The 25,991-nt window shown below is 38.3% G+C and overlaps 1 protein-coding gene across 1 annotated transcript in view; it reads left to right on the plus strand.

Annotated features, from left to right (window-relative positions):
• LOC140669607 (MAP/microtubule affinity-regulating kinase 3-like) overlaps positions 1 to 25,991 on the plus strand; it is a 204,950-nt gene that overhangs the window by 155,603 nt on the left and 23,356 nt on the right. Inside the window, exons 2-3 of the mRNA XM_072899606.1 lie at positions 10,279 to 10,407; positions 16,322 to 16,488. Coding sequence (XP_072755707.1) covers positions 10,279 to 10,407; positions 16,322 to 16,488 — 296 coding nt within the window. The remainder of the gene's footprint in view (positions 1 to 10,278; positions 10,408 to 16,321; positions 16,489 to 25,991) is intronic.

Here is a 25,991-nt window from a genome sequence, read left to right on the forward strand (position 1 = left end):
AACATTTTATTTTGACTGCACGTCGAAGCTAAATTAGCGCGTTCGAGTGACGATTCATGGAAAAACACGTACATTATTTTCCGCGAGCGTGATTCATTGACGCGATTCTGTCGCGCGCAATCGTCAAAGACACGTGCCATGGATTTATGTGAGCTAGCGTTATAAACTCACTCTAAAAATATCTATCTGCAGCAATGAGGACAGTAATGTTTGAAAGCTCTTACCAAGCAACGTTTTATCGAATAAAACTAAAAACATTTCTCATGACAAATATAATTTGCATCTTTGTTTATCTTTGAAAAAAAATTGAAATAAAATAGGCTTGAATAAATTTGCGTTAACAATAACATTACCTTTGGGTATACATATACCTATATAAGACATAATTTTCATGTCAACTCTCGCAGAACAGTTTAATTACATAATAACTGAAATAATAGGATCTTTATCTTCTAATTTATTACGACATCCATCAAAGCACTATCCATTTTGTTTTTGTTATTTTTGCACCGCACCCGCAGACTCGCTTCGAAACGATTTAATTCCATCTAACACTTTGCGTGTTCCATTTAATCGAGGACCGTTCATTTTTACGTATCGCCTTCCTTGTCCCTGACAAATGTCGGTCCTAGTCTCTTAGTTACGAGAGAAACGACAAATTTCAAAAGAGGGTGCTAAGTATCCGAGATAGCCTGGGGAAACCGTCGTCGTGAACGATGAGTCGAGAGGAATCCCTGGTGATTCAATTCGATACAATCGGGAGTAGATTTCTACGCTTCCGTTATATATTGCACATTCGTAACCCTATGTCGCGACATCCTCCACTCCTCCCCATTTGTCACTTCGTTAACACGCCATTTTCTAATCAAACATTTTCAGAGATTCGTCAAATTAAACGATTAATTTATTAATTTAACAAACTGTTCGTTTTCAAATCATAAATTTAAATCTATTAATCAATATACTAATTTCTTTCCTTCTCGCGTGATAAATACAAAGATATTATTTTAAATAAAATAATTCAATTTAATTTAACACAACAGACTTTTTAAGAGAAAAGCTCATTTGTTATACCATTTTAGGCAAACTGTGCAATTCTAAAATAAAGTATATGTATACGAGTATATCACAGATTATGACATTTCATTACAATAGAAATAAATTTAATTTTCTTTGATTGATTTTAAAATATCGAAATATTTGCACTTGTCTGAGTTCTGTACTAATACGCGGCTCTATCCGCGATATTATTACAGTACCGAAGGTACGAGGGATATTTCATTTAAATCCACCGTGTGGTTTCGATATGAACCGCCGTTCCCCGGTATATCGCGCTTGAAGTGGCAACTCTCGGGGAATCGCGGATAACCGTGATATCACCGCGACTTCTTCGCATGTACATTCAGCTGCATCACGCACGCACATATACATACATATACTTACACGGACTTTCTCGTATGCGGTATTCAACGCTCGTTCGTGCATTCTCTTTCTCTCTGTATTCACGATATTTACATCGACGTCCATGGTACACCCGAGCGAGGTAAATTTGGGTGCAACAACCCGAAGTTATTATCGTGTCGGCTGAGCGTTGATCCCCATTTTTCAAAGTACCTACAGAGCTCGCCCGACCCCTCACGGCCTTTCAAAGGCTTCCCGAGGCTTAACGAGGGTAAAAGGTAAAATAAACAAGCCCGCGCAAAAGCCAGGTTTTCTCTCTCTTTCTCTCTTTCTCTTTCTCTCTTTCTTTGTCCTTGTGTTAAACGCACTGGCGTATGCGTCGATACCGATACCTGCCTACCTATCTACCTAGTGTGTAGGGCGCATGTGCATCCGCGCGAGGAACATGAAGGCACTTAGCTGATTGCCCGGAAATTGATCAGGAAAATTGGACGGACGATGGAACGGGTCGCAAGCGACCCTTTTTGCTACCGGGAAATAAGTTGTTTCGCTATGATTTTTTTCGGCATAGCACGAAAAACGCCGATATTATTTGAAACGCTGTTAACAATAGAGATTACGTTCGCATTTTCAGATTGACATTCTTCGTTTTTATAGTAGGTACGCCGAAAATTTATTTCCATTATAGTTTAAACATTTTTAATGAAATCTTATAAATGTGAGATTACATAGGTATATATTCGAAATATTTTTTAATACGCTAAATTAACAAAAATCAAAAAGAAATATGTCGAAATTTATATATCTATAGAAAATTAGTTTCTCCTTTATACAATCTTATCCAATTATGACAGCTTAGCAAAATGTATAAGAACTAAGATCGAATAACAAGGAAAATCCCAGAATACGATTTTAAGCTAACACATTGATATTAGACTGCAATCCTCTGACCAATTTTTATTTACTTATCGTATCTGTGGGATCGGCGAAAGCGGATTTCATGGTATCAGAAATACTGGCGCGTGAGTCATGGAGTTTTCAGTTTAATTCTCTCTATCCTGCACGCTCTTTTCTTTTCAGTATATACTCGTATATGTATATATATATATATAATATCTCAGTATACGTTCATCCTATTTTACGGTAGCGCCTTCGATTTGCGGCGCCTTCTTATTACTTTCGCTGGCTGTCGATCTGCGTTTCGAATAAAATGTCAGAGCCAGAAACGATTTTCCCTCCCTCTCTCTCTTTCTTTCTCTATTTTAAACTAAAGGGAGCACGCGATATATACCGGAAAGAGGATTTTCGGCGGAGGGGCGAGAGGAAAAGACGGTAAATCAGATTTGCCGTCTGGGAAAATGTTGTACTGGATTAGGTTCCTACCACGTGCGCCCGGCGGGAAATCTGATTCTCATCGAAAGTGTATTTCGCGGTATCGGTACCGGGGTCGTGGAACATCCTTCTCGCGGATCCACGTGGCGAGCAGTCATCTTTAATTTTCTATGCGACGCGGAAACCAAAAAGTGCGTTTTGCCATACTCTTTTGGAAATTCCAATTTTTATTTCTACCTTTAAAATAGCTTCCGATTTCATTTTAAACCAATCATCTTTAATTTAATTACTTGTACATGCAGTGTCAAAAAATATAATTAATTAAAAAACTTATCTTCTTCTGACCTGTAAATACAATATAAATAATATGAAAATAAAGTTAACTATATTTAGCAATTTTCGTTATTGTGGATTCCAGCCAACATTTATATTTCCAACAAGCAGTTGGTAAAATAAATCAGAAACAAACGTGCTACAGTGGCGCGTGTCTAGTAAGCATTCATGGTTTCTAGGTACCTCTGGTAATAAAATGGATTTCTGCTCTAATGCAGGAGCTCTCAGACCTACGCTATGGATTAGGGTCATATTTCGACCACGTCAGCATTTCCGTACATCACGCACACCTTTGCACATCGAATTCCTTGTAAGCCCGTGAGATTGAACCTAATTCGAGGATGATATTCGTATCGGGAATTTCGTTCTTCATTTGTGGTATACTCACGAGTATCATCATCGCCGATTGAATTCTTTCCACGACAACAGATAATTGTTATACCATTAAATCTAACGAAGAGAATCTATTTACAAAATAGTATACTGGTCTATGCGTTATATCCACATTGCGAATCCGTATGGAGACGTTAGTGACAAGGCGTCGTTGGCACGACAAACGCACCCTCCTTGTTGACAAAAAAGAGCCGCCATCCTTCACGGTGCACAAGCGCCATTCATGAGGACCGATTTATCCGCGTTCACACTACCCAGGGCCGGTTTCAGACCTTTGTGCATTCATCCAAGATAAAATATACACCTAAGATCGTAACTAGGGATTTTGCTACCTAAGCAAAAATTAAATTATATATATACATATATACAGAATAGCACATGGAAAAAAAAAGATTATTACAATTTTTAATTGTTATTTAATAAAATATATTGCAAAAAGTGAGAGATGTTACACACATATATACATATATGTATATATGTGTAATAATTAAATACTATTACTAAATAATAATTAAAAATTGTAATTTTTCAAATCAGTTATTTTAATAGAGTCCTCTTAGGGCTCATTCAAATCTGAAGAAATTCTATTTTCTTATTAGTCATTTGAAATCGACCCTATCATTCTCAGCGTTCTTTTGTACTTTTCTAGCGAGTGTCAACAAAACGCGTTGGTTGCTGCAAAGGCAGCACGACCACATAAAGCACGTGCGTGCCGGAAAGTGGGTCGACGCCAGTGCGAATAGAAACCTGGAGGTGGATGAACGCTATCGAAAGAGGGAAAGTAAATTTCCGCCTCGATTGGCGTCTCCGACGAGTGAATTTCGTTCCCGAAAAATCCGGAGGGTTGAACCGTCCCTATTCCGTGCGTCTCGCTCCCCTTCCTTCGCTCGCTTTTCCCGTTAGCCCTTGCGCACAGCGCGCCTCTTATAAGCTGTAATTCATAACTTCACGTTTGACCGCAACATCCCCCGTACGTTATTTATTCTGGGTGCAACTCGTATTTTTTCGGCCATTTTATCGGGCATCTCTCGATTTATGTCCATCGACCGCTCGGACCCTAAATACTGTGGGTGTCGTGAATGTGTGTGTGTGTAACGCCGTGCCCACAAATTCATTGATATTCCACGCAGAATTGTCGTCCGCGCCATTGCGATGTCGGCCTAATGAATTTAACCATCGTGCCGATGCCCTCTTACCAGTCGGAACCACTTTGGTTCTTCACACCCATCTTCCTCTTCTTCTTCTTCGTCTTGGTTTCTTTTTATTCCTCTTTCGTCTTCTTTCCTCAATTCTTTTTCACCAATATACGCTTCTCAAACTCACTGTGAATTCTTAAAGTGACAATCTGTCGCGTAATTAAATCTGTTGTGTTCGTTGTATTTGTTTTTAAACCTTTGATAAAAAATCTGTCTTTAAGCGGCTATATTTTAAAAAATACATTTGACGTACCAAACATAAAGATGCAAAATTTGTAACTAAATTTGTGACTAAATTTGTAACGAAATGTCTAAATTTATATTTCTTTAAATAAGTAAATTATAAGTATTAAATAAATAAATTATAAGCTGATGCAAAAATTAATATTATACATATATGCTAATAACGTAAACTAATTTCTAATATCATGCGAAAATTAATTCTTTAATTAATCCATTTTTCTCATAAATAGTAAATAAAATTAGTGAAAATAATATTTTAATACATTACAAAGTCATAGTTATTAGAAAAAGAGAAAGAAATTAACAACTATTAATTTTTATAAACTAATTATAGACTATCACGTCAATGTATAACTTCAATTCACAATTGTCTCGTTCAGCTTACAACTAAACTTGAAAGCCGACAATAAATTTCCTAAAGGAAAAACTCTTCAGAATAAACTCTGTTTATATGGAGCGGAGCGAACCAACATGTTTCACGTCATGAAAAGGAGTCTTTCATTCAATGGGTCGCGTCTTGAAAATACAATCGTTTCTGACTTCGATCCCGGGTTGATTATCTCTCTGACATTTTTCGTTGAAATGCACAATGCCATCCGTTGCACAAATACTTCGTCTACAGACGAAGAAGGAAACGGGAGGATGCGTTTTTTTAGATCGCACTCTCCATATTTTTTGCTGCTGTGTTAAGGCAGGTGAAACCGGCCAAGCATAACGGAAAATCCCCAGGTACAGCTAATAGCGATTCAGCTTCCTCTGCCTCCCTCGAATCAACAAGAACGCCTAGTAGGTCCTTAGTGTAGGTAGATAGGTACATAACGCCCGGATGAAGCTTTTCGAAATCATTGCACCATACGAACGGATTTTTAATTTCGAAGCCTCGAACCCCAGATGAATGGCCGGATATTAAACGTACGGGAAACGAACGTTCAAATAGAGATGGACAAATTCGATTTATCCTGATTAGATTAACACCCATGTGCTCGCTCGCAAATTAAAAAATATACGCTTGAAATCAAAGATGCGCGTTTTTTTTAGTTAAATTGGTGATCGAACTAAACTCTTTAAAAAAATTTACATCTTGTGACAAAATGTACATGCAAAAGTGCCTCTCTCTCTCTCTTTTGTGATTAAAATATCTAATCTTTCTATTTATTTTTATTCATTTATTTATTTAATTATTTACAAAGAGAGAAAAAGAGAGAGAAATAATCACTTTTATAAAAATTATATATATAAAAGGAAGAATGAAATTATTCGGCGAAAGAATTTAATACTTCATATTTTATGCATTTAAAACTCTAACGATTAAAATTCTAAATCTAAAATTATTTAAATTATTGTAGAGATTGATTTTGAATGGAGATCAATATAGAGACATTATACTATCATACTGCTGATTTCCTTTAAATGATCTTTCATATGGTTATCAAGTTCTATATCAACGATCCCTCGCTATTTCGTTGTTATCATCGTCAAAATCACCCTGAAGATTGAATGGAGAACAGCACGGAGATGTTCGCATTAATGTGGCAAATTTTCTGCAAGCGATTTCTGCCGCGATCCATCCACCGGACTCTGTATTAACGACAGACCGCACGTCCGATGATCATCTGACCGTTCGCGGTCTGCGATCGATGATTTGGATTTGGGCCAGGATAACGCGCAGAATGCCGGGAGAGCCCTCTCACGCGGTCATGGCTTTTCGGCAGGCAGGCAAGCAGACGGGCAGAGATTGCCAGAGCGAAATTGAGGTCGTGCCACTGGCCGTAAACCTCTGAAACACCGCCACCGGCCGCGCCATTCGGTCAATTATTCGCTTCGAATTACGGCCCTCCAATTGCGCGAGAGTTATAAGAGCAACCCGGCTGCTGCTCCCGTTTCGATATATAGTAGCCTGCAAACTCCAGTCGATTGGTAGCTCGTTTATGATAACGGCTGGACGACACTCGGCAGTCATGTTTTGATCCCATCAACATCACCCGCGAAATAACTTTATGTCTTTCTCGTAGCATTTTTACATTCTTTTCACACGCAGAAAAGACAAAAAATTGTGGAATCTTGTCTAACATCTTGATGGAAAATTATATTAAAATTATGTTCCAAATAAAAGAGAGAGAAAGAGAGAGAGAGAACGAGTAAGGCAGCTATCATATATAGATTACTAGGAAACCTTATTTTCTCTACTGTCTTCTTATATTATATAAAATTAAATTTAAATTCTAAATCAACACACAAATTTATAATAACATATATAAGCTAATAAAAAATAAAAAGCTGGATACTTAAATCGATACGATATGAAGTAGTAACAAAAAATTCTTAAGTAAAAATAATTTATGTATATAAGATTGAAAGAGTATATCGTTATGTCATCGTTATGTCAAATATGTTCGCGAACTAAAATCAAATGAATTTTGCAAATTATAATTAGTGTTTCAATAAATTACAGATTGTTGAACATTGTATATTACGCAGTTAATAAATATTGAAATATAAATTAATTATGACTATATTTATTATTATGACAGCTCGACTCGGAGTCGGTACATTTCGTATCGACATTTTATTATTAAATGAAAAAACAAGAATGTTGGCAAGTTCATCATACGATAACGTAATATTTTTAATAGCTACATTATATATACACATATTCCTTACTGAGATTATCTTTGTATAAATATATCCCCTCCTGCTTCGAAACATTTTTTGACTTTTTTTTACTTATGTGTGATCTCACGAATATACATACATCGCTTTTAAAAATCTTTAAATTTATTTGGAATTAAAGAGGAGAGTGTCAAGTCAATTACAATCACGAACAGAGTTGAGTATCACGTGCTTCGCTGCTTAACTGTATAATATGTGGTTTGTAGCGACAATCTCTTTGCATCCTGGTTTCGTATCGTGGATCGGGATACAGAACCGGAGATGCATGAATGCGCGTACACGAATGCGTATTCGTGTCGCGCGATGTACGTATATATGTCTGTACCCTCCGCAGGAGACCTTGACAGGTCGGGTATAACAGCGCGGCGTTTCGCTCGTATATCTCGACCCACGCAGAAACATTCGTTAGTAAGCGATCTCTAAAATGGATACCTTAATGTAGCATTCGCAAACATTATTATGACTCCGCGAGTCCGCTTTTCCCTGGTTCTCTCGCTCATGCAAATAGAACTACTTTATTTGCGTCTCTTCGCAGCCCCGTCATCCCGCTCGACCCCATTTTATCCCAGCTTCAAAGAAAATTCTCTGCGTTTACATTAACCGATAGAAACCACCATGATATGTTCAAAAATTAGTCGTGACATTTTCGCAATTGGATAATATTTTAAATCTAGATTGCTAGAGTAAAAAATTCTGTGAAAGACACAATAATGATACATAAAAAAATTATAGACGGAATACAAATACTGAAAAAAACATTAACGCTCGATAATCAATATCTGGTATTAAATATTAAAGCTAATTTATATAATTATCGTCAATTGAAACATTCACGTAATTATATAAAAAACCCATAATTTTTGTCCATTAGCTTGTAATCTATTTTCTAGAACAGGTGTACGAACTATTGACAATGAGATTAGTTTATTTTCAATTTAGCGATCAGTCTTATCGTGATAGTTAAGAAAATCTATCAAGATCGAACCAGCAGCATTTAAAAAAGAAGCGTTTATCGTAATATAGAACGATGAAACGAAAAACGGTGCGCCAATTGACTAAGTTGTAAAATAATGCAACAGAAATAAAGCGAGGGAGAAATTTAGAGAAAAAAGAAAGATAAAGAGAGAGGGAGAACAAGTCGACACAGTGGCGAGCGGTAGCTGGTCGACTGACAGCGCCTAAAGAATTAGTATCTTGTATCTGGCGAAGAGCGCTACAAATCATTTGGGGAGACTGTCAAGGATACCTCGAGCTCGACGCAACTCCCCTGTTTTCTGTCTCTCTTTCTCTCACTTTCTCTTTCTTACTTTGAGCGTTGTGTTCTCTTCATCTCTCTCTTTCTTTAATGGTGCGCCAACGATCCTGGAACAGGGGCGTTTCTCTTCCTCTATTTCTCTCTTCCGTTTTCTTCCTCTCTCTCGTTCGTTTGCATCTCTTGCTTACCCGCGACAGAAAGAGCGGGAAGATCAAAGGACACCGGCGCCATCGATGCCGCTAATGATATGCGACCCGCTGCTGCCGGGCAAACTGGAAACTCGAGGACGCAAGATTTGGACTCCCCCGAAACAAACCGTTGTGGAAGATTCCTTCCAGCAGTCTCTTCTCGAATATACAAGTCAAACTATTGAGTAAAGAGCGAAAATATCGATGGCGGTTAAATGCACCGGCGACATTTATTGTTAGACACTTTAATATTTCCAATCTCTCCGATTCTCTTAATATTTAGAATATAATTTAATTATAATTTTTATTTTTGAAAAATTGATGCCATTCCTTTTCTTCTTCATGTTTTCGCCATCCATATCGACAATTCTAGACAAGAAACGACTTACATAAGACTCGCACGATAAAACGTACAAGTTTTCGCGAGTTAATTTACATTCGGCACGCGTACATGGTACCCTTCGTATCGTTGATATAATTCAACATTACGGTTTTCTCTCTCGCGCATGGTGCCGAAAGGCACGACGGAATCCACCATTTCAATCGCTTAGGTTCGCGCGAATTACCGCCTCCGGCCTTTTACGGCACATCAAAGGGACAGGGGACCGTAAAGGAGTACACGGCTGTCTTAACATATTCGAGTCCCAAGACATCTCTCTCCTTCTTGCCGCACCTCGCCCTCTTTCGTTCTCGCTCTTATTCGCTACCTTCACCCTACGCACCGTACAAAAGCGACTCGTTGCTCCTCAAGGAGGCATATGGAAGGTGTTTGACGTGCTGGCAATTCGAGGAGAGAACGCGAGGCGATTGATCCCTAAAAGCCCCGGGGATAAACTCACGCTCGTGTTTTTTCGCTCGGGAAAAAAATATCTCTCGAGAAGAGCACTGTGTGCGCGCGCGAATAAGGCGTTTATTCAACCGGAGGTGCGCCATATTGACGTGAAATTTTTCTCTCAACGCCCTATATGCCAGCTATTTATTCACCTGCCAGTAGAACATCTTAATTTACTAGAAAGACTTTTGACAGATTTTTTGTACAGATGGACACGTTTGACAGAAAGATGCATATAAAAATACCATCGATAATCAATATTAATCAATAAAATTGCTCTTCAAAGTTGTGTTTCACTCAAAATTCTTGATAATAATAATAATAACTGTCCACGTAAAAATTAAGATATTAAAAGTATTCTTGACTCACATTTTCTATTTTTCTTTAACTACGCATTTCGATTAATTACATGAGTCTCGACGTTTCTTGTTTCAGGTGGCGATTAAGATAATAGATGTCGAGCAAGGCAAGAAGGATTACGTGATGAAGAACCTGACGAGGGAAGCGAAAGTACTGTCGATGCTACAGCATCCAAGCATCGTGAGACTCTATGAAACTATCCGAGTGAGTGAGAAACGCTTTAGGGCGCAATCAGTTCAGAGAATTTCGACGATTGATCAAATCTCTTTACTCTAATTGACCGCGTCGAAAGTTTAATCGCGAGTCCTTAATAACAAAGACGATTCACCACGGTCGATCAACAAGATTCAGTCGCGCCGTCTATTGTACTTTTATATAACGATCTATTCATTCCCCTGTCAAAAGGGAACTATGCCGCTTCGTCTCGCGCATTCCTCTTTTAGTGTCAGGCACTATCCCTCTCGTAGATTCTACGCTTCTTCGATCATGTCTCGCTCTCACCCGGTACATGACGTTCGTCAGAGTTCCGTGACAAATCGCGAGTATCCTGAAATTTCGTCAGTACCGGAGTCCTTTAACGCCATCCGAGAGATGATCCATCTTTCTGGATTTAATTAAACACGCCATTTAGCTGAATTTATGAACCTGCTTGAATGCGTATCAAAAGTAGATGAGCCTTCAACCCCTTTAACTGTTTTACTCCGCGATAAACTTGGGGTTCGAACGAAAAATGATAAATTCTCCCAATTTCGATTTTCGAAACCTACACAGCTCTCTTATATTATATTCATATAAATAATTTCTATTGATATAAATAATATTGAAACTGGATATAGACAATTTTTTAATGAATTCAGATTTTAATACCACAAGCACATAGTGTTTTTCGTGTTTATTCGTAACAATGGAAAGTACGTTTTTTTTTTTTTTTTTCATATCCGCGACAAGCATCGGAAATTAATTTCACCGACATTATATCGATTTCAATTCGCAAGTGTAAACTGAAAAATAATTTTTTTACGTTGCCATTTTTTTCCGCGTCGATACAAAAAATCTAGACTAGCATCATTAATGTGCGGCACTATCGTATACGTGACCTGGCTGTTACACATGCGAACGTTGAAAATCCACCACGCAGATTCGCGTACACACACGCACGCACGCACGTGTATATACACGCAAACATACGCACATCATGATATACGCGAGCGAGAGGAAAAAAGCCAGGGAGAAAGGACTCTCGTATGCTTGTACGACGTAATTGAATTCATGTGTGGGACGTCGATATCAGAGGCTCCACCGGCGACGCAGCATCGCGCACCTCGTTTACTCTGAAAATTTTGTTAGTCCGCGCGCTCGCTCGTCACGATCGAGTTACGGGGACGAGGGTATAGTGTACGCGCCGGGAAAGATAAAGTACGTAGGAAAATATGACGGGAAAACGCACGCGACCGGCGAGATAACCCGGCTGCGCGTGATTCGAGAATTTCGGAGCTCTGCGAAATATTTCAACGAGAGATGAACGGGCAGCTGGGGCGACCATGTTCGGCTCTAGGGAGACGTGTGTAAAATTTTTCCAGCCAGAATACCGTTGCCGGAATCATTTCTTGCATATATGATAGCCGGTGCATCTTCCTCTAAAAAAAACAACGCGACTAGAAAACTTACAAATTGTTGCAGTTTACTTGTGAAATCTTTTTCCCCTAAATCTTTTCGGTCATCTATAAAATTATCGGATAAGATTTTCAGAAACTCTACGACATTTGCATTAATTTAATTGAGTCAATTTATCACGATTACATGGAGTATTTTTTTTTTTTTTCATATCTATGTAGAATCGTTTTTTTTTTTTTTTTTTTTTTTTTTTTCAAGAACAGGAAATGTTTGCGTTACGTTTTGTAATAATCAACAGATATATATTATTATATTCGAGTATTTCAAATACACGTGGGTAAACATGAAACAGGATGTGTAAATATTCGCGGAAAAAAGATTCATTTCCGCGAGCTTTCATAAACGGGCGAACGAGCTTCGAGAGATGGACCGTTCGATTTTTTCTCTCGATAAAAATGATTTTATAGTCTTGCAGATGATATTACTTTCTCTATACGTTTATAAAAGGCGGGGATAGAAGACTGCGTCTTGTTTTATTTAAGCTTTCCATCGAGGGGAAAGAGCTATTGGCGATGAGAATGCTCGCACCTGACGGCAAATATGCTAATATCGAGACGAGACTTCGCCTCGCCTTCCTCGCCGTCGCCAAATTGGCTATATATGACGTCGCCTTATATCTCATTTCCACATCGTAATCTTTACGATGGTAGAGGCACGCTTAGGGTGCCCAGCGTGTAAGTATTTCGACTGCCGATTCTACTGGATTCTTCGAAGCATCTGCGCCTGCATGCAGATCGTAAAGTATATCCGTTTTCCAAACAACTCGTTTTTCTTAGGGTTGCCTGCTCACTAGCAAGTAACCGCGCGACAATAGCAATCGATGATGAAAACGTGCTATCTACAATGCTGCACATAGAAGACTAATAGAGTATGCAAATGGCCATTCTCTCTTGTATTAATTATTGATAGAGTTCGAATTTTGACGGTGCTGACAGTCAAACGCGCGAACGTGCTCACCGCAAATTTCCGCATTTCCATATTTATGAATAATTTATTCTAGTCGAACGTAGAGTTCTCATGCTGCTCTTTTGATTTAATATAAAAATTCGTGAATTCAATTTACATATATGCGAACACTTAATTCTGTTACATTTGCTTGTTTCATTACATGTATATCAGCAAAAAAATTATTAAAGAGAGAAAAAATTATATAAATATAATGAAACGAAAAATACGTAAAGTATACTTTGCAATATATATGATAGATACACGAAACGCGCAGTGATAAAAATTTCAGTTTACTGTAAATTCATGGCAGGACATAACGTACCAGAACAACAAAATTTCATTCTCCGCGAGGACAATGGGTCGGTGATCATTTTTTATGTCGTAAAGCTACGTTATTGCAAGCGCGCTTTCCAATACCCAACATTTTAGGCAAAGCCGTGACGTTTACGGTTTATCGATGTTTCCGATGTTTCTAGTCACGAGATTGTTTATTTTATTGCCCATCGTATACAGAAGGATTCAAAATTATCATCCGTTTTTATGAGAAAAATTGATACAAAAAAAAGCAACATTTATATTTACAATTAGTTATTTAAAAATATATTAATATTAATTGTATGATATATATCGTCACACTAATATATTCAATTTTCTATTTAAAAATTAGAATCACTGGTATTTCTAAATGTCAAGAAAAATTGTTCTAAACTTCTTGTTCCCAATTAAACTCAAATTTTGCTTATTTATCAAAACATTGTTGTAATAATGATAAAAAAAAAAAGAAAATATCGGTAATTATTTTATTTTGGTAGATACGTAATAAATAATAAATCACACATGGAATGTGCTTTTCTGAATCACTCTGTATACAATAAGAAAAGGCGCACGCGTGCCTGTCGATTTTTACGAAGATGCATGTTCGGCCATCAGCGTGTTACTCGTGCTCGGGATATTGGAGGAAAGTCACTTTAAGCGCCAATTAAGGTCATTATTGTCGGCCTACGCCGGCTGTAAACGCACCGCTCGCGCGATTTTATGTCGGTACCAATGTTACGAGCCGATGAATCGCACAGGACTACTCGTCTGTTACGCCAACGACGCCGTCGTTCCCTTCATTTGGGGGAAGAAATTGCTATAAAAATGAACGTGTCGACAACCACATCTGCAGCGTGCTATTACAAGTTCGAGTTGCCTCGTTACAGAAGTATGACGCCATCTTAAATAATAGTACTACAGAGATTTGTCAGAAATATTTCGTACAAAAACGTTTTTATCTCGCCATTAAAGAAGCAGGCAGTTTAAGATGTATACGAAAAACGACATATTAAAAAAGTAACACCTAGAAAATTTGCAAAGATCTCTCTAAATTTTTTAGAATGGAATCTCACTCTCTTTTGGAGTCAAATCTCACTTCAAGCAATAATGAAAATATACTGCCAGTCGAAGTAGAGTGAAATTTCGAATGTTAACTTCAGCAGTGGACTTTACTTTAAAAATAAGAGTGAATTTTTCACTTTTTGTCTTAGAGTGAATAAATTCACTCTATTGAAGTGAATGTTTACTCCACATGGAGTGAACTGGTCAGTGACTCCATGATTAGAGTGAAAATTTCACTCTAAAAGATTTAGAGAGATAATTTGTGCTTTTAGTTTGTAAATAGTTTTTAGTGAAAAACGATATGCTTTAAACGGATCGATAAAAACGATTGAAAAATCTCACGATATCCGAGTATGAAAATATGTGTACGGTGTTAAATTTAAGCTAAAGAAAAATCTGCTTTAAATTCTGCTCGAGATCTTATATAACCAATGCACACCTTTTTGGCATGGGCTAAGCGAACGACATACGCTTCTTGTTTTGTTCGGAGAAATAAATTCCACGTTTGGCACTCTTTTCCTATCGCCGTCGTTTACATACGTTGAATTTACGTCCCTATTTTACCCATACATACAGTGATATATCGAAATCGCGAATCTCACGTCCCACCCGGAGATCTCAACTTCAACTTGATTTGGTTGGCAAGCGCCGGACGTATCAACGGATCCCCGCCAAAACGAAACGGCGATTCTTGCCAAGTGAGATAGAGCAGCATCTTTCGCGAATTGACTTCACAAGTGGTCTTCGTACTTTCAGAGAAGTTTTCGTTTGATTTCTATTGGTTAAGTTCTCCCCCAGCCGCGCCGAATAGAGCGTGTCGCATAAAGCTTAAATCAGGCGAAACGATATTTTTCAGAGATTTGTTTCCTAACCAACTGCTCTCCCTCTGACAATCAAACAAAGTTTTCTATCAAGTAAAGGATCCGTGAAACAATTTTATATCTCAATATTTAAAATATTTATTTGTAGTAAAACTTATCACATTCTGTGTAAAATATATAAATAATAAAAATTCTTAAAAGTGTTATTTTTGTCATATTCTAATACTTCTTTTTATTTAAAAAAAAAAATAGATATGCAATATACATACAGGATGATAGAGCTAAATTAATAAAATATTATTATATAAATCCTCAGAATAACTAATTTGAAATCTAGCGGGAAGAATTAGAAATATCGTCCCGTTTGACTTTGCATTAACATTCGATTCCTAGTATGCGCGTATACGATATTTGTTCGGCTCTCGTGATTCACGCGATTTATGATTAAAGTAGCTACGCGCCACTCTGATATGTCCAATCTCGAGGAATGAAATAATCATCATCCGGAGAACACCGACTCGCCATTTGATCGGGCGCGGCGAATCCGCTCTGGTCGTAATTCGTCGGTCACGTGCGGCCCCGCCGATGTTGCTGCATGCATATCGTTGCATTAAGGTAATCGCTTAATCGACGAGGTCCACGCTCGTGTCTCGCGAGCGCGCGCAAAATTTGGGAAACGCTTTCTCGATAATTACGATGCGCCTCCGCTTCAGTGCATTTTAAATACGCGTGATCAATTTCGCACGACCGGTCTCCACTCTCGCCAGTTCGTTGCTTGTTGTTCCATTTTCACGAACGCGGTGACTAAAATATATGGCCGTACTTCAGTAGCAAGCCGCACAAACCAAAAAAAAAAATGAGAAACATATTAGCATCATTTAATAAATTTGAAACGCGTCATCGTGAATCACACTCTGTTCGTTTTTGTAATTTGTTGCTAATGTATAGTAACAAAAAAAACAAAAAAAACAAAAAAAAAAAACTTCTATTACGCGCTGTATAAAGTTGATGCTGAAATATTAAACAAACGATTATGAAGAATCTTATATAATTATATAATTATATACAAATCTAATATATGTATTCTGCGAATTTGCAAATTACTATTTTATGAGTTTGGTAATTTTAGTGAGATTATATTTCTATAAAATAACCTAACGTGTGAAACAAAGCATTCGCAAGAAGGTAAAAAGCGAAGAATTGCGGGATATCCTGTGTTGTTGTATCTCCTAGATCTTTACGATACTTTACGCTATCGATGTGGATCGATAACGATTTAATTTAACGCCTGCTTACAGTGCGGATCCGTGTACTATCTCGTGACGGAACTCGCGACCGGCGGTGACCTGTGCACGCACATTAAGGAACAGCCGACCGGTAAACTGGACGAGAACACGGCGAGGCTCTATGCCAGACAGCTGGTCGCCGCTCTCAAGCACATGCACTCGAAAGGAGTCGTTCACCGGTGAGTCACTCGTGTTTTAGTCGCGCTGTGCACGAATTTTCGAATTGTATTCGCGATCGGTCCATTGCAATAAAGACTTTCTAAAGTACTCTACGTCTAGCAATAAAATATAGGAACAACTTTGTGCGAGAAGGCTCAGATTTTCTGTCGTAAATCAAAAATTAATCCAAAGCTATAAAAAAAATGTTGTTTCAAAGATTTCCAAAGAATATTAAATTTATGCTACAAAAGAAAAAGTCCAATTTTTGATCAGAGATCAAACAACAGGAAGCAAAGGTACTTTATAAAAGAAAAAACATCACTATGTTTATGCATATGTGTGTTATATTACGTGACGGCCGTGTTTATTAATAGCGGATGGTATAAATCGGCCTTAAGATGCAACAATCTCACGAGGATCTGCCGGGCACGATCGTTTACCCTCAACGCGTTTATCCTCCACGGTCTAATAATATTCAACCGCCGTGTGGTGTGTCGTGTCTTTTTTCCAGTTCGCCGCAGTGATGTACGGCGTTGGCCGGCCGTATCGTTTTAATAAAGAAATCGTCCGGGATATTACGCACGAGGGAGCGCTTGTGCGATCGCGACCCTAGAGAACCCGAGACGCATCGTCTCGTGCGATCGCATCGTGTCGATAACCACGCGCGTTCCTGTTTATTACGAGCGGAATTACACTCGCGAGGATCCTCGCTCGCGCTTCCTCGGCCGAGAATGCTTCCCGTCGGTCGCGTCGACGATTAAAAGCGGCTTCCTGAATTAATTAACCGGCAGGCTCTCCGTGTGTATTCCGCGTCCGCTAATTTTGTTAACCGTTTCAATTTATCGCAGCTTAAACGATACGTATTTATACTTTGCAACCAGAGATTATCTTGAAAATGCTCGAGCGAAATGTTACTCGAGGCCTCTCTATATAACTTATTTTAATATAAAAAGTTAACAGTATAATCTATAAAATTGGAATAGAAGAAGAAAGAGATATATCATTTATTCCCCCTATTTTTCATCACCTATCATATTTATATCACATTGTACATCAGAAAAATACGCGTATAAAGCAAAATTGTCAAATCGAAATTGCACGGATCATCATTTTTTACGATTTCCGACGCACTACTTGATATACAGGGTGTCCCAATTACCACGGCTTTTTTTTTCTAATAATTAATACCAGATACTAAATTAATAAAAATGACAATTATTTCAGCATGGAAATTTTTTATAACTAAAAAAGTGATTTCGCGGATTTCATATATACAAGTTTGCACACAAGTTTAAAATATCCAATGATCGCGGACACCTTGTATATCGCGCGTGCATTAGCGTCACCGGTATGGAAAGACGCGTGTCGCAATATTTCGGCGACGTCGTATGTATCATCCGGATAGGGGGACCGGTTGATTTTCAACGCATTTATGAAGAAGGTGTCGCGACGCTTCCCTCGCGACGAAGAAAGCGTAATGATGCACACACGTGACGCACTACGACAAAGGCTAATAGTTTGCTCTCATTGCTCGCAAAGGATCAGCGAATATAAAGCAGCCGGCAATATAGCGTACACCGTGACAGTTTGTTTTCGTCGAAAACGTCAAGTATATTTTCCTCTTCAAAATAACAATTCTTTACAAAAATCATATTAAAGAACTAGACCAAATATTAGTTCTTTATAAAAAATAAAACAAAGTTTATGAAAAAAAGTTAACGAAGAAAATAATTATAGAATAATTAAGAAATTTAACAAATAGACTAAATCCAAATAATTCTTTAGAATAACGTTAAGAAAGAAATATAAATTAATAGTACAAACAATACTGAAATTAATGAAATTAAACAAACAAATTCAAGTGTATTTAAAAACTTTACAAAAATAATGTTATTATTATAACCAAAAAAAGCCTGCTACCCTGATAAAGGATACGTTGTAACTTTGCTGTCACGAAATGGTATTACTGTTTTATACTTGGCGCGAGACGCTACCTAGTCTCTTGATTTCGGATGATAGATCGTCGCTCTCTCACAGACTCGCACGTCAGCTAAAAGTAACAGACGAGGAGGGAGAGATGGAAAGGGTGTCGGACCGGCGAGGGATCTTGCGAGGAGGGTTAGGAAAATCGCTATAAGCGATCGCTTAACCCCTCGAGAGATTAGCCCGTTTCTTCAGCTGCGAGGGAAAGAGAAAGATAGTTGCTTGCTGCTAATGGGAACGGAGAAGATTCGGTGTTAAGGATAGTTAACGATCACTGCTCGCGGATGCGTTCTTTTTTGTGCGCCGCGCTGTATATCGTTAGATTAAGATAAACGAAGTCACAGGTTTTATTTTGATTCTTTTGTTGATAATGTTTTTTTTTTCTTTTGTGAGACAAGTGATATTTGTGATATTCTTGATTAAACTTTCTTCAATTGCTTAATCGAATTATAAACAACAATTCATCACAATAAGTGTTACACGGAAAATAAAGATGTTTACCCAGAACGCAACGCTATCTTTGCAAGAAATATACCGAGAAACACTGATAAATGAATAACAAAACAGAATTGTGCCATCGTTAATCTTCGAATAAAGAATTAAATTGTTTGTTCTCTTTCGCCTGCGCTATTGCCATATATCGTCGCATATCGCTTCGATAGATTTTTCGCGGCTTTTCTTGGTGAAGGAAAGTTATGAAAAGAGGGGACAGAGAGTCTCTTTTATAAAGCGGCTCTTTTCGTTCAGGATCATCGAACATCCACAGGCTCACGTTTTAATTCCAATGAACATCTCCCGGCTTGCTCCGGTATTATTCGCTGGACAAAGCCTTGAGGCGCAAGAGCACGGACTTCCTGTTGGATTCTCGGTGAGCGGGAAGAGGATTACGATTTACTCGTGCTGTATACACTGTTATCTCATTGAAAAAGAGAGACAGAGAGAGAGAGAGAGAAATAGTTCCAATATATCCGATGAAAGCCGCCTTACGTATTTATCGATGCTTTTACTTACACAAGAAAACCAGTCTCGGCAAGTAGTAAGGGTAAACGGTAAAGCTGTAAATCGAGTACCGCTGCCGCACGTGAACGATATTTGATGGAACTGGTAAAATTTTATTTGCTTGGAAGAATCCCAATTAATTACACTCTTATTTCCTATAACGACTTGTATAATTTTTATTATCTACAAAAAAAAATGTGTTGCTGTTAACCTTTCTATTTGATTTTTTATTTTATCTAATTAGAATATATGAAGGAATTAAATGTTAGAAATATGAAAAGACTGAAGACATGAATTTTTATTTAACAATTTATATAAGAAATTAATTTTATTTTTATTTATATAATAATTATTATTTTATTTTTATTTATATTATATCTCTAAGAAATTTATTCACTGTTTTCGATGTCAGTACGCCAGTGCAAAAAGATGGAGCGGCAAATATTCAACAGAAGCGAGTGTACCGTTATAATCTAGGGTGAATTCACAGAGAGCTTTCTCTATTTCTCTCTCTCTCTCTCTCTCTCTATATCTATTTCTCCGCTTGTCTGAGATCACGTGCGAGGTAAACGGGAGAGAAAAAGGCGGAAAAGCATCTCGGAAAGAGTATCAGCAGCCGGCTGTAGAAACGTTAATGGACACCGGCACTCGCTATCCGCCTAAGTATAGTACTTACGGTACCTGTATATCCTTCGGCCCGTTATACGCGTAGGTTCGGAGCGCTTCCGCCGGCTAGCTAATCGAGTCTATGGCTGGCTAATTGGCTCCGTTCGCCGCTGACCTTCATCTCTCTCGCGGCTCCTTTTATTCCGCTATTTCTATTCTACCGGTGTGCCATCTCGTCGCCCGGATGTCGCGTCGATTTTCGTCTCGAGGAGAGACCCGCATGGAGAGCACAATTACCTCATCGAAAGTTTCACGTAAGCATAACAGTGCATAATAATTGAGAAGTGTAAGAACGAAAGTATTATATTAATATAAAAAATATACATATATATATATATTTATATTGTATTAATATAGAAAAGGTATTTTTGATATCGATTACAACTAATATAATCGGCTCAATCATATACTTCAACATTAAATTTTATTTCTGATAATACATGCTTTGTATTACTCAATTTTATAAAAGATTTTTTATTCATAGAAGAAATGTGTTAGACATACATATCGTGAAAGAAAAAAATTTTAAAGAAAATAATTTTTTGATTGATGGCAAGTTAATACTTGCTTTCTTTTTTATTCAAAGTTTTTTTTATGAATTGATGAGAGTATCGATAGTATCGCAAATTAGTTCTGTCTGTCGAAATATGACAAGAGAGATCTGGTAGATAGAAAATTGTTGGTGCGCCGCGGCGTGACAAAAGGCGACGACACGTGTAACAATGCCAGATCGATCGCCGAGATCGATCGGCGTGACGAAACGGCCGATCGATTGATCGGCCGATCGGTCGATCGCAAAAGTGCAATAATGCCCGCGGGTCCCACGACACGGCCACGCGGCGGTGTGTTCCACGAACTTTACCATTTGTACTAACCGCGAACGGGGCGGCTCGATAATCCGCATTAACATGGGAATACGAGTGCATTTCGAGGCCGAGCCTCAATAACGTATTGCCTATTACATGAAAACGATACCGCTCGATATCTCCGTACACACCTCGGACACGTTCGCCCGCGTTGCGACAGCTCTCTTCCAATACTCGTACCGAGCAATTTCAACTTGGAATCTCGCGGCGAGACTGAATCGACGGTTATACGAGTTGCACATGGATCACAAATAATCGCGTAATAAATGCACCAGTGAAATCAGTCACCAATGTTTTTTAGATCGATTGACCTTTTACAAATTAGCGTACAAGTTTTTAATTTTATTATAAATTTATTAATTATTATAATATTATATTGACAGTAAACTGTCTTTCATAACTTTCGTTTTTTTTTTTTCCTAACATTCTTTTCTATTATTATAATTTGGATAATATATCTTTTTCTTGTAAAATCAACAAAATTTAGGAGAAAAATTTTTAAAATAGAGAAGGTTGCTAAAGAATTATGAAGAAAACATTATATAATAATACGATTTAACTTTTAGGAAGAATTTATGGTATATGAACTTGTGAAATTGATTTTACTTGATCGTAGTTATGTAAGTATAATTTAGGTAAATATTCCGCTCTAAACTAATATTTATTATGTCTGCTTAGAGCTACGCAAGAAAACACTCATTTTCATCGAAAGTACGAGTTCGATACTTTGTAAAGAGAATTTAAAGTACGGAATTGCAGCCCAATTTTTTGTGCCGTCTGTAATGGATAATATTGGTTCCAAGTTTCGTAATCATTATCTTCGTGCAAAAAATATGATACTTTTCGTGGATAGCGGATGCTCCAACTTTTATAATTCTTACTAGATAATAGAAGCTCGTCTAACAATAAACAAAATCAATTTCCATATAATAATAATATAACTGTCATTCAAATAACATTAATTAAAAAATTTAAAGTTAATTGTAATATTGCAGGAAGAAGTCTTAAATCAATCCAACATAGTGTAATTTTTAATTGCAATATTTTTAAATTCTGATTTCTAATTAATGATATTTCAAATATTATCAAATACTTTTTATGGTTATACCAATGTTTCTGTGTAAAAGTGAAACTTTAATCTCTCACATTTTTATTTAGTCTCCAATTTTTAGGATCTCCTCTATACATATCTTTGACGTATGCATATTAAATTATTCGAGTAATCCGACCTTTATAGTTATCGCCCGCAAAACCGCAATGTCGAAGTGAGAAGATGCGCGGCAGGTGCGCCGCGTAGCTGATCGAACTTGATCAGTCCCCGGAGGGCGCAGGTGCCGCAGAAAAGTTTCTACGGGTATGAGTGCGGACTATGGGGGCGATATTTCCTGGCTTCCCGCGCCGGCAGTTGACAGGAGCGTGATATAGGAACGGACTCGATTGTTTTTCCACAGCGATAAGACGGAGGTGGCGGTGGCGGTGGCGGCGGACCGCCTTCGGGAAGATCAGGGAAACCCCCTGCGGCCCCCTCGCGCGCGCCGCGCGCCATTACCGCACGGAAATTACCTCGAAATTAATTTAAACTTTCATAACAAGTAAACTGGCCGGCGGAGACGACGGAGCGAGATAGCCCGGCCGCCGGATCATCTCGAAGCGAAGTGGCCGGGTAACCAGAATCGGGCTTGCTCTTAATAGCCGTTGCTGACTCTCTCTTGTAAAGTATTAATTAACAGGAAACCGCGCGCTGGGGCTCGCGGACTATCCGTCGCATTTTTTATTCTGAATTTTAATACCGTTACTTCAAACATGGAATTTCATACATTTAATTTTACGTTACTCTAAATATAATTAAGACGGAATTTTTTTATGGGGCTCTCCTGAGAGATAAAAGAGGAATTTAACGTCGAAATATTAATATCGCAGTTGTTAATAAGGGTCGAAGTTATGAGGACATTTATCTCTGCTTTATCGTGGACAAATTCGCTATCTTGTTAAAATCGTAATACAAGAAAGTCAACGTAATCAATGTGCAACAATAAAGAAAGATAAAAAGGAACATAAAGTCTCGGTACTAATATATTCTGTAAAACGCTTACTGGGGCGCGATTTGTCTTCGGAAAAGGAAAGCGGAAGCAAAGGGCAAGAACAAATCGAACGCACGTACGGTTTGTCCGTTCACCCGACACTCAGCCGGGTGATTTATTTCTTAAATCAATTAAGGAGATCTGTATGTCGAGTCCGTGGAGTCATATGGGAGAAAAAGAGAGAAACAGAGAGAGAGAGAGGGAGAGAGAAAGAGAGATGGTGCAGCAATTCCGAGTGAAACCCGCGGTTCTTGCCGCGTTCGCAAAGAGGGTGAGAAGTTCGGAAACACGAACGGGATTGGTGGGGTGTAAAGACCCGCGAGTGAGAAAGACGGGATCGATAGGTGCGAAGGAAAGGAGCGTATAAAAAAAAAGGAAGAGGAGGGAAAGAGAGAAACTGCCACGATTGCCCGGCTCGCTGCGGTTTCTCGCCGCGCGCGTTGCGAGAAAGATTGAGACTCAGCGATTTCAAGATTGATTCCGCACGTCCGCGCCTAAGAGAAGAGTCTCTGATTAAAAAGCGGCCTTCTTAATCTATTAAGGAATAAATTGGAAATTGAAAAAATTCGTTTTAGCATTAAGAAGATCAACAATTACCGATCGGCACTCATCGACTCTTACCGTATCTCGTATAAATATTTGCTAATTCCACTTTAATCTGCGCGGAAAAAAAAAGGAGTTTTGCTGTCGCAGCAAAATCGACATTGCTGCTGCATATTCGATGAGAGCTATCCTCACTTCCGGAATAAGAATCAATTTATTCTTATACGGAAATATAATTTTTTCTGCAAGTTCAGCAAAATCAGTTTTAGCAAATAAAATTTTCAACGAATCTTCTTTTTTTTTTTTTTTTGTTCATATACCTATAATTGACGAAATTTATTTTTTACGTCAATCTAAAAAATATGTTGTGACAGCAAAAACCTTTTTTTTTTTTTCTATGCGCATAAACTGTCACGTACATAATCTATAAAGTTAATATAAAAATAAATAATCGTTTAATTCTAAATACATCAATAAAATATGTGACATATTGATGCCGAGGATGAATCCATCCAGGACGTACATTGGCAGTTTTATGGCTGTTCAGAAACCAAGGATAGGGTTTATTGCCGCTTTTAATGCGATCGTCGAACGCGAACGATGGCAGCTAATGGGTGAAGCGTTTTCGCATTTATCCTCTTCATGGAAATCACTAAATCTCGCCGCCACGTTTTCGAATCGATAGCTCTTTCTCCCTTTCTCTCTCTCTCTCTCTCTCTCTCTCTCTCTCTCTCTCTCTCTCTCTCTCTCTCTCTCTCTCTCTCTCTCTCTCTTTTCACTCTTCTCGCTCGACTCGCAATCCGAATCCTTGAATTGTCTCGGAGAGAAAATCCGGTCGCGGACCATTGCTTTCAGCGCAAGGGTGTATTGGATGCGCCCGATCGAGCGGATCCTGTCGCAACGGTCCCTCAGCAAGGAATTCCGGGATTGCGAGCGACGTCGCGCACGTGTACGTGCGTATGTGCATGCGCACGCGCACGTGTGTACACAAAAGGCTCTGATCCGAGAGCTTGAAGAGGAATGACTGTAGCGGAAGGACCGAGGGACCGAGAGCTAGGCGGGAAACGCAATTAGAGCTGAACTGGTCGGTGTTAGCGGGAAGAGCTTTCGGACGAGAGGCAGAGAAGAAGGAAGGATGGCGAACGAGCAAAATTTTTCTGGGGTTTCCGTGGGCGGAGACCAGGCGAGAGATCGTTTCTGACAGTGACGGAGGGTCCGACTTCCAGAAATCAATGTGATATCTTTTGCGGTCGCCGAAAAAATTCGAGCACAGAGAGCACCATCGATCCTTCCCCTTTTTTGTAATGACGATTTGTTCGGTGACGAATAGTGTAGCTTCTTTTTAATTTGACTCTGCTTTAATCGTTGCACATTGATATATGGAAATATATCTTATCGTATAGTTTTTTTTTTTTTTTTTTTTAAAACAATGCTAGATTTTAAAAATGTATTATTTTTTATTATTAATATATATGTTTTCGCAAAATATCACATTGTATGTAAAAGCAAATATTTTTATCTTATATAGAATTAATTCTTTCCACTTTGCAGATGAAAGTTTTAACATGGATGGAAATATCGATTTAACATTATACATTCTGTACACATCCTCACAAAGAGAACGCAATATATCCGCGTCGTTTCGACAAGATTCCTCGAATATCCGGTATTGTTGCGTTTTCAGATGACTTCCTCGCGCACGGAACAAATCGTCTGTGACTGTGATACTTTTTCTTAGGATCATTTCGAGAAGAATCGTCTCCGCGTGTATCCGCGATACTAACAAATTTTGCGTATTCGACGGAGCGTATCATATTTCTACGAGTGTCTCGCCGTTGATAGATTCAATTTTTCATTGTTACCGTATATAAAAATGCACACATTGACTTATCTCTCAAATCGATAAAATAAACATTTTCTTTGTGTATTTGTAGAATCAAAATTTCAACTCATATTATTAAATTTTGGCAATTTTAATCTCTAATCTGAACAAATGTTTAATGCTTTCGTTTCCCCATCCATTTATCGAAAAAAGCGCTTTCAATTCAGACGATTCGCTTTTATTCGCCGAGAGGAGACGACGAACATCTCTCGTATATCGGGCGAATTCAAATCGCGGGATTTTCATCCAACTCCACGATGGCGACGCGAGTGAATCTAAAAGCGTATCTGCGCAAAAACATCTCGAGATACACTGAATACCGTTCAACGCTCGGTTTCGAGACCGAGGAAAGGCAAAGCGCGAGAAGGAATTTTCAGAAATGAATGAACGGTTAGATGAGAGAGACGGTTTTATCAAAATATACACGTATTTCCGCGTTCTCTCGACATCGTCGCCGGAAACGTCTTAGCCTTAGCTTTCGTCGCGCGTCTCGCGTCGATTCA

Source organism: Anoplolepis gracilipes, chromosome 9, assembly GCF_047496725.1.
Source record: "Anoplolepis gracilipes chromosome 9, ASM4749672v1, whole genome shotgun sequence".
In the NCBI taxonomy this organism is placed as follows: domain Eukaryota; kingdom Metazoa; phylum Arthropoda; class Insecta; order Hymenoptera; family Formicidae; genus Anoplolepis; species Anoplolepis gracilipes.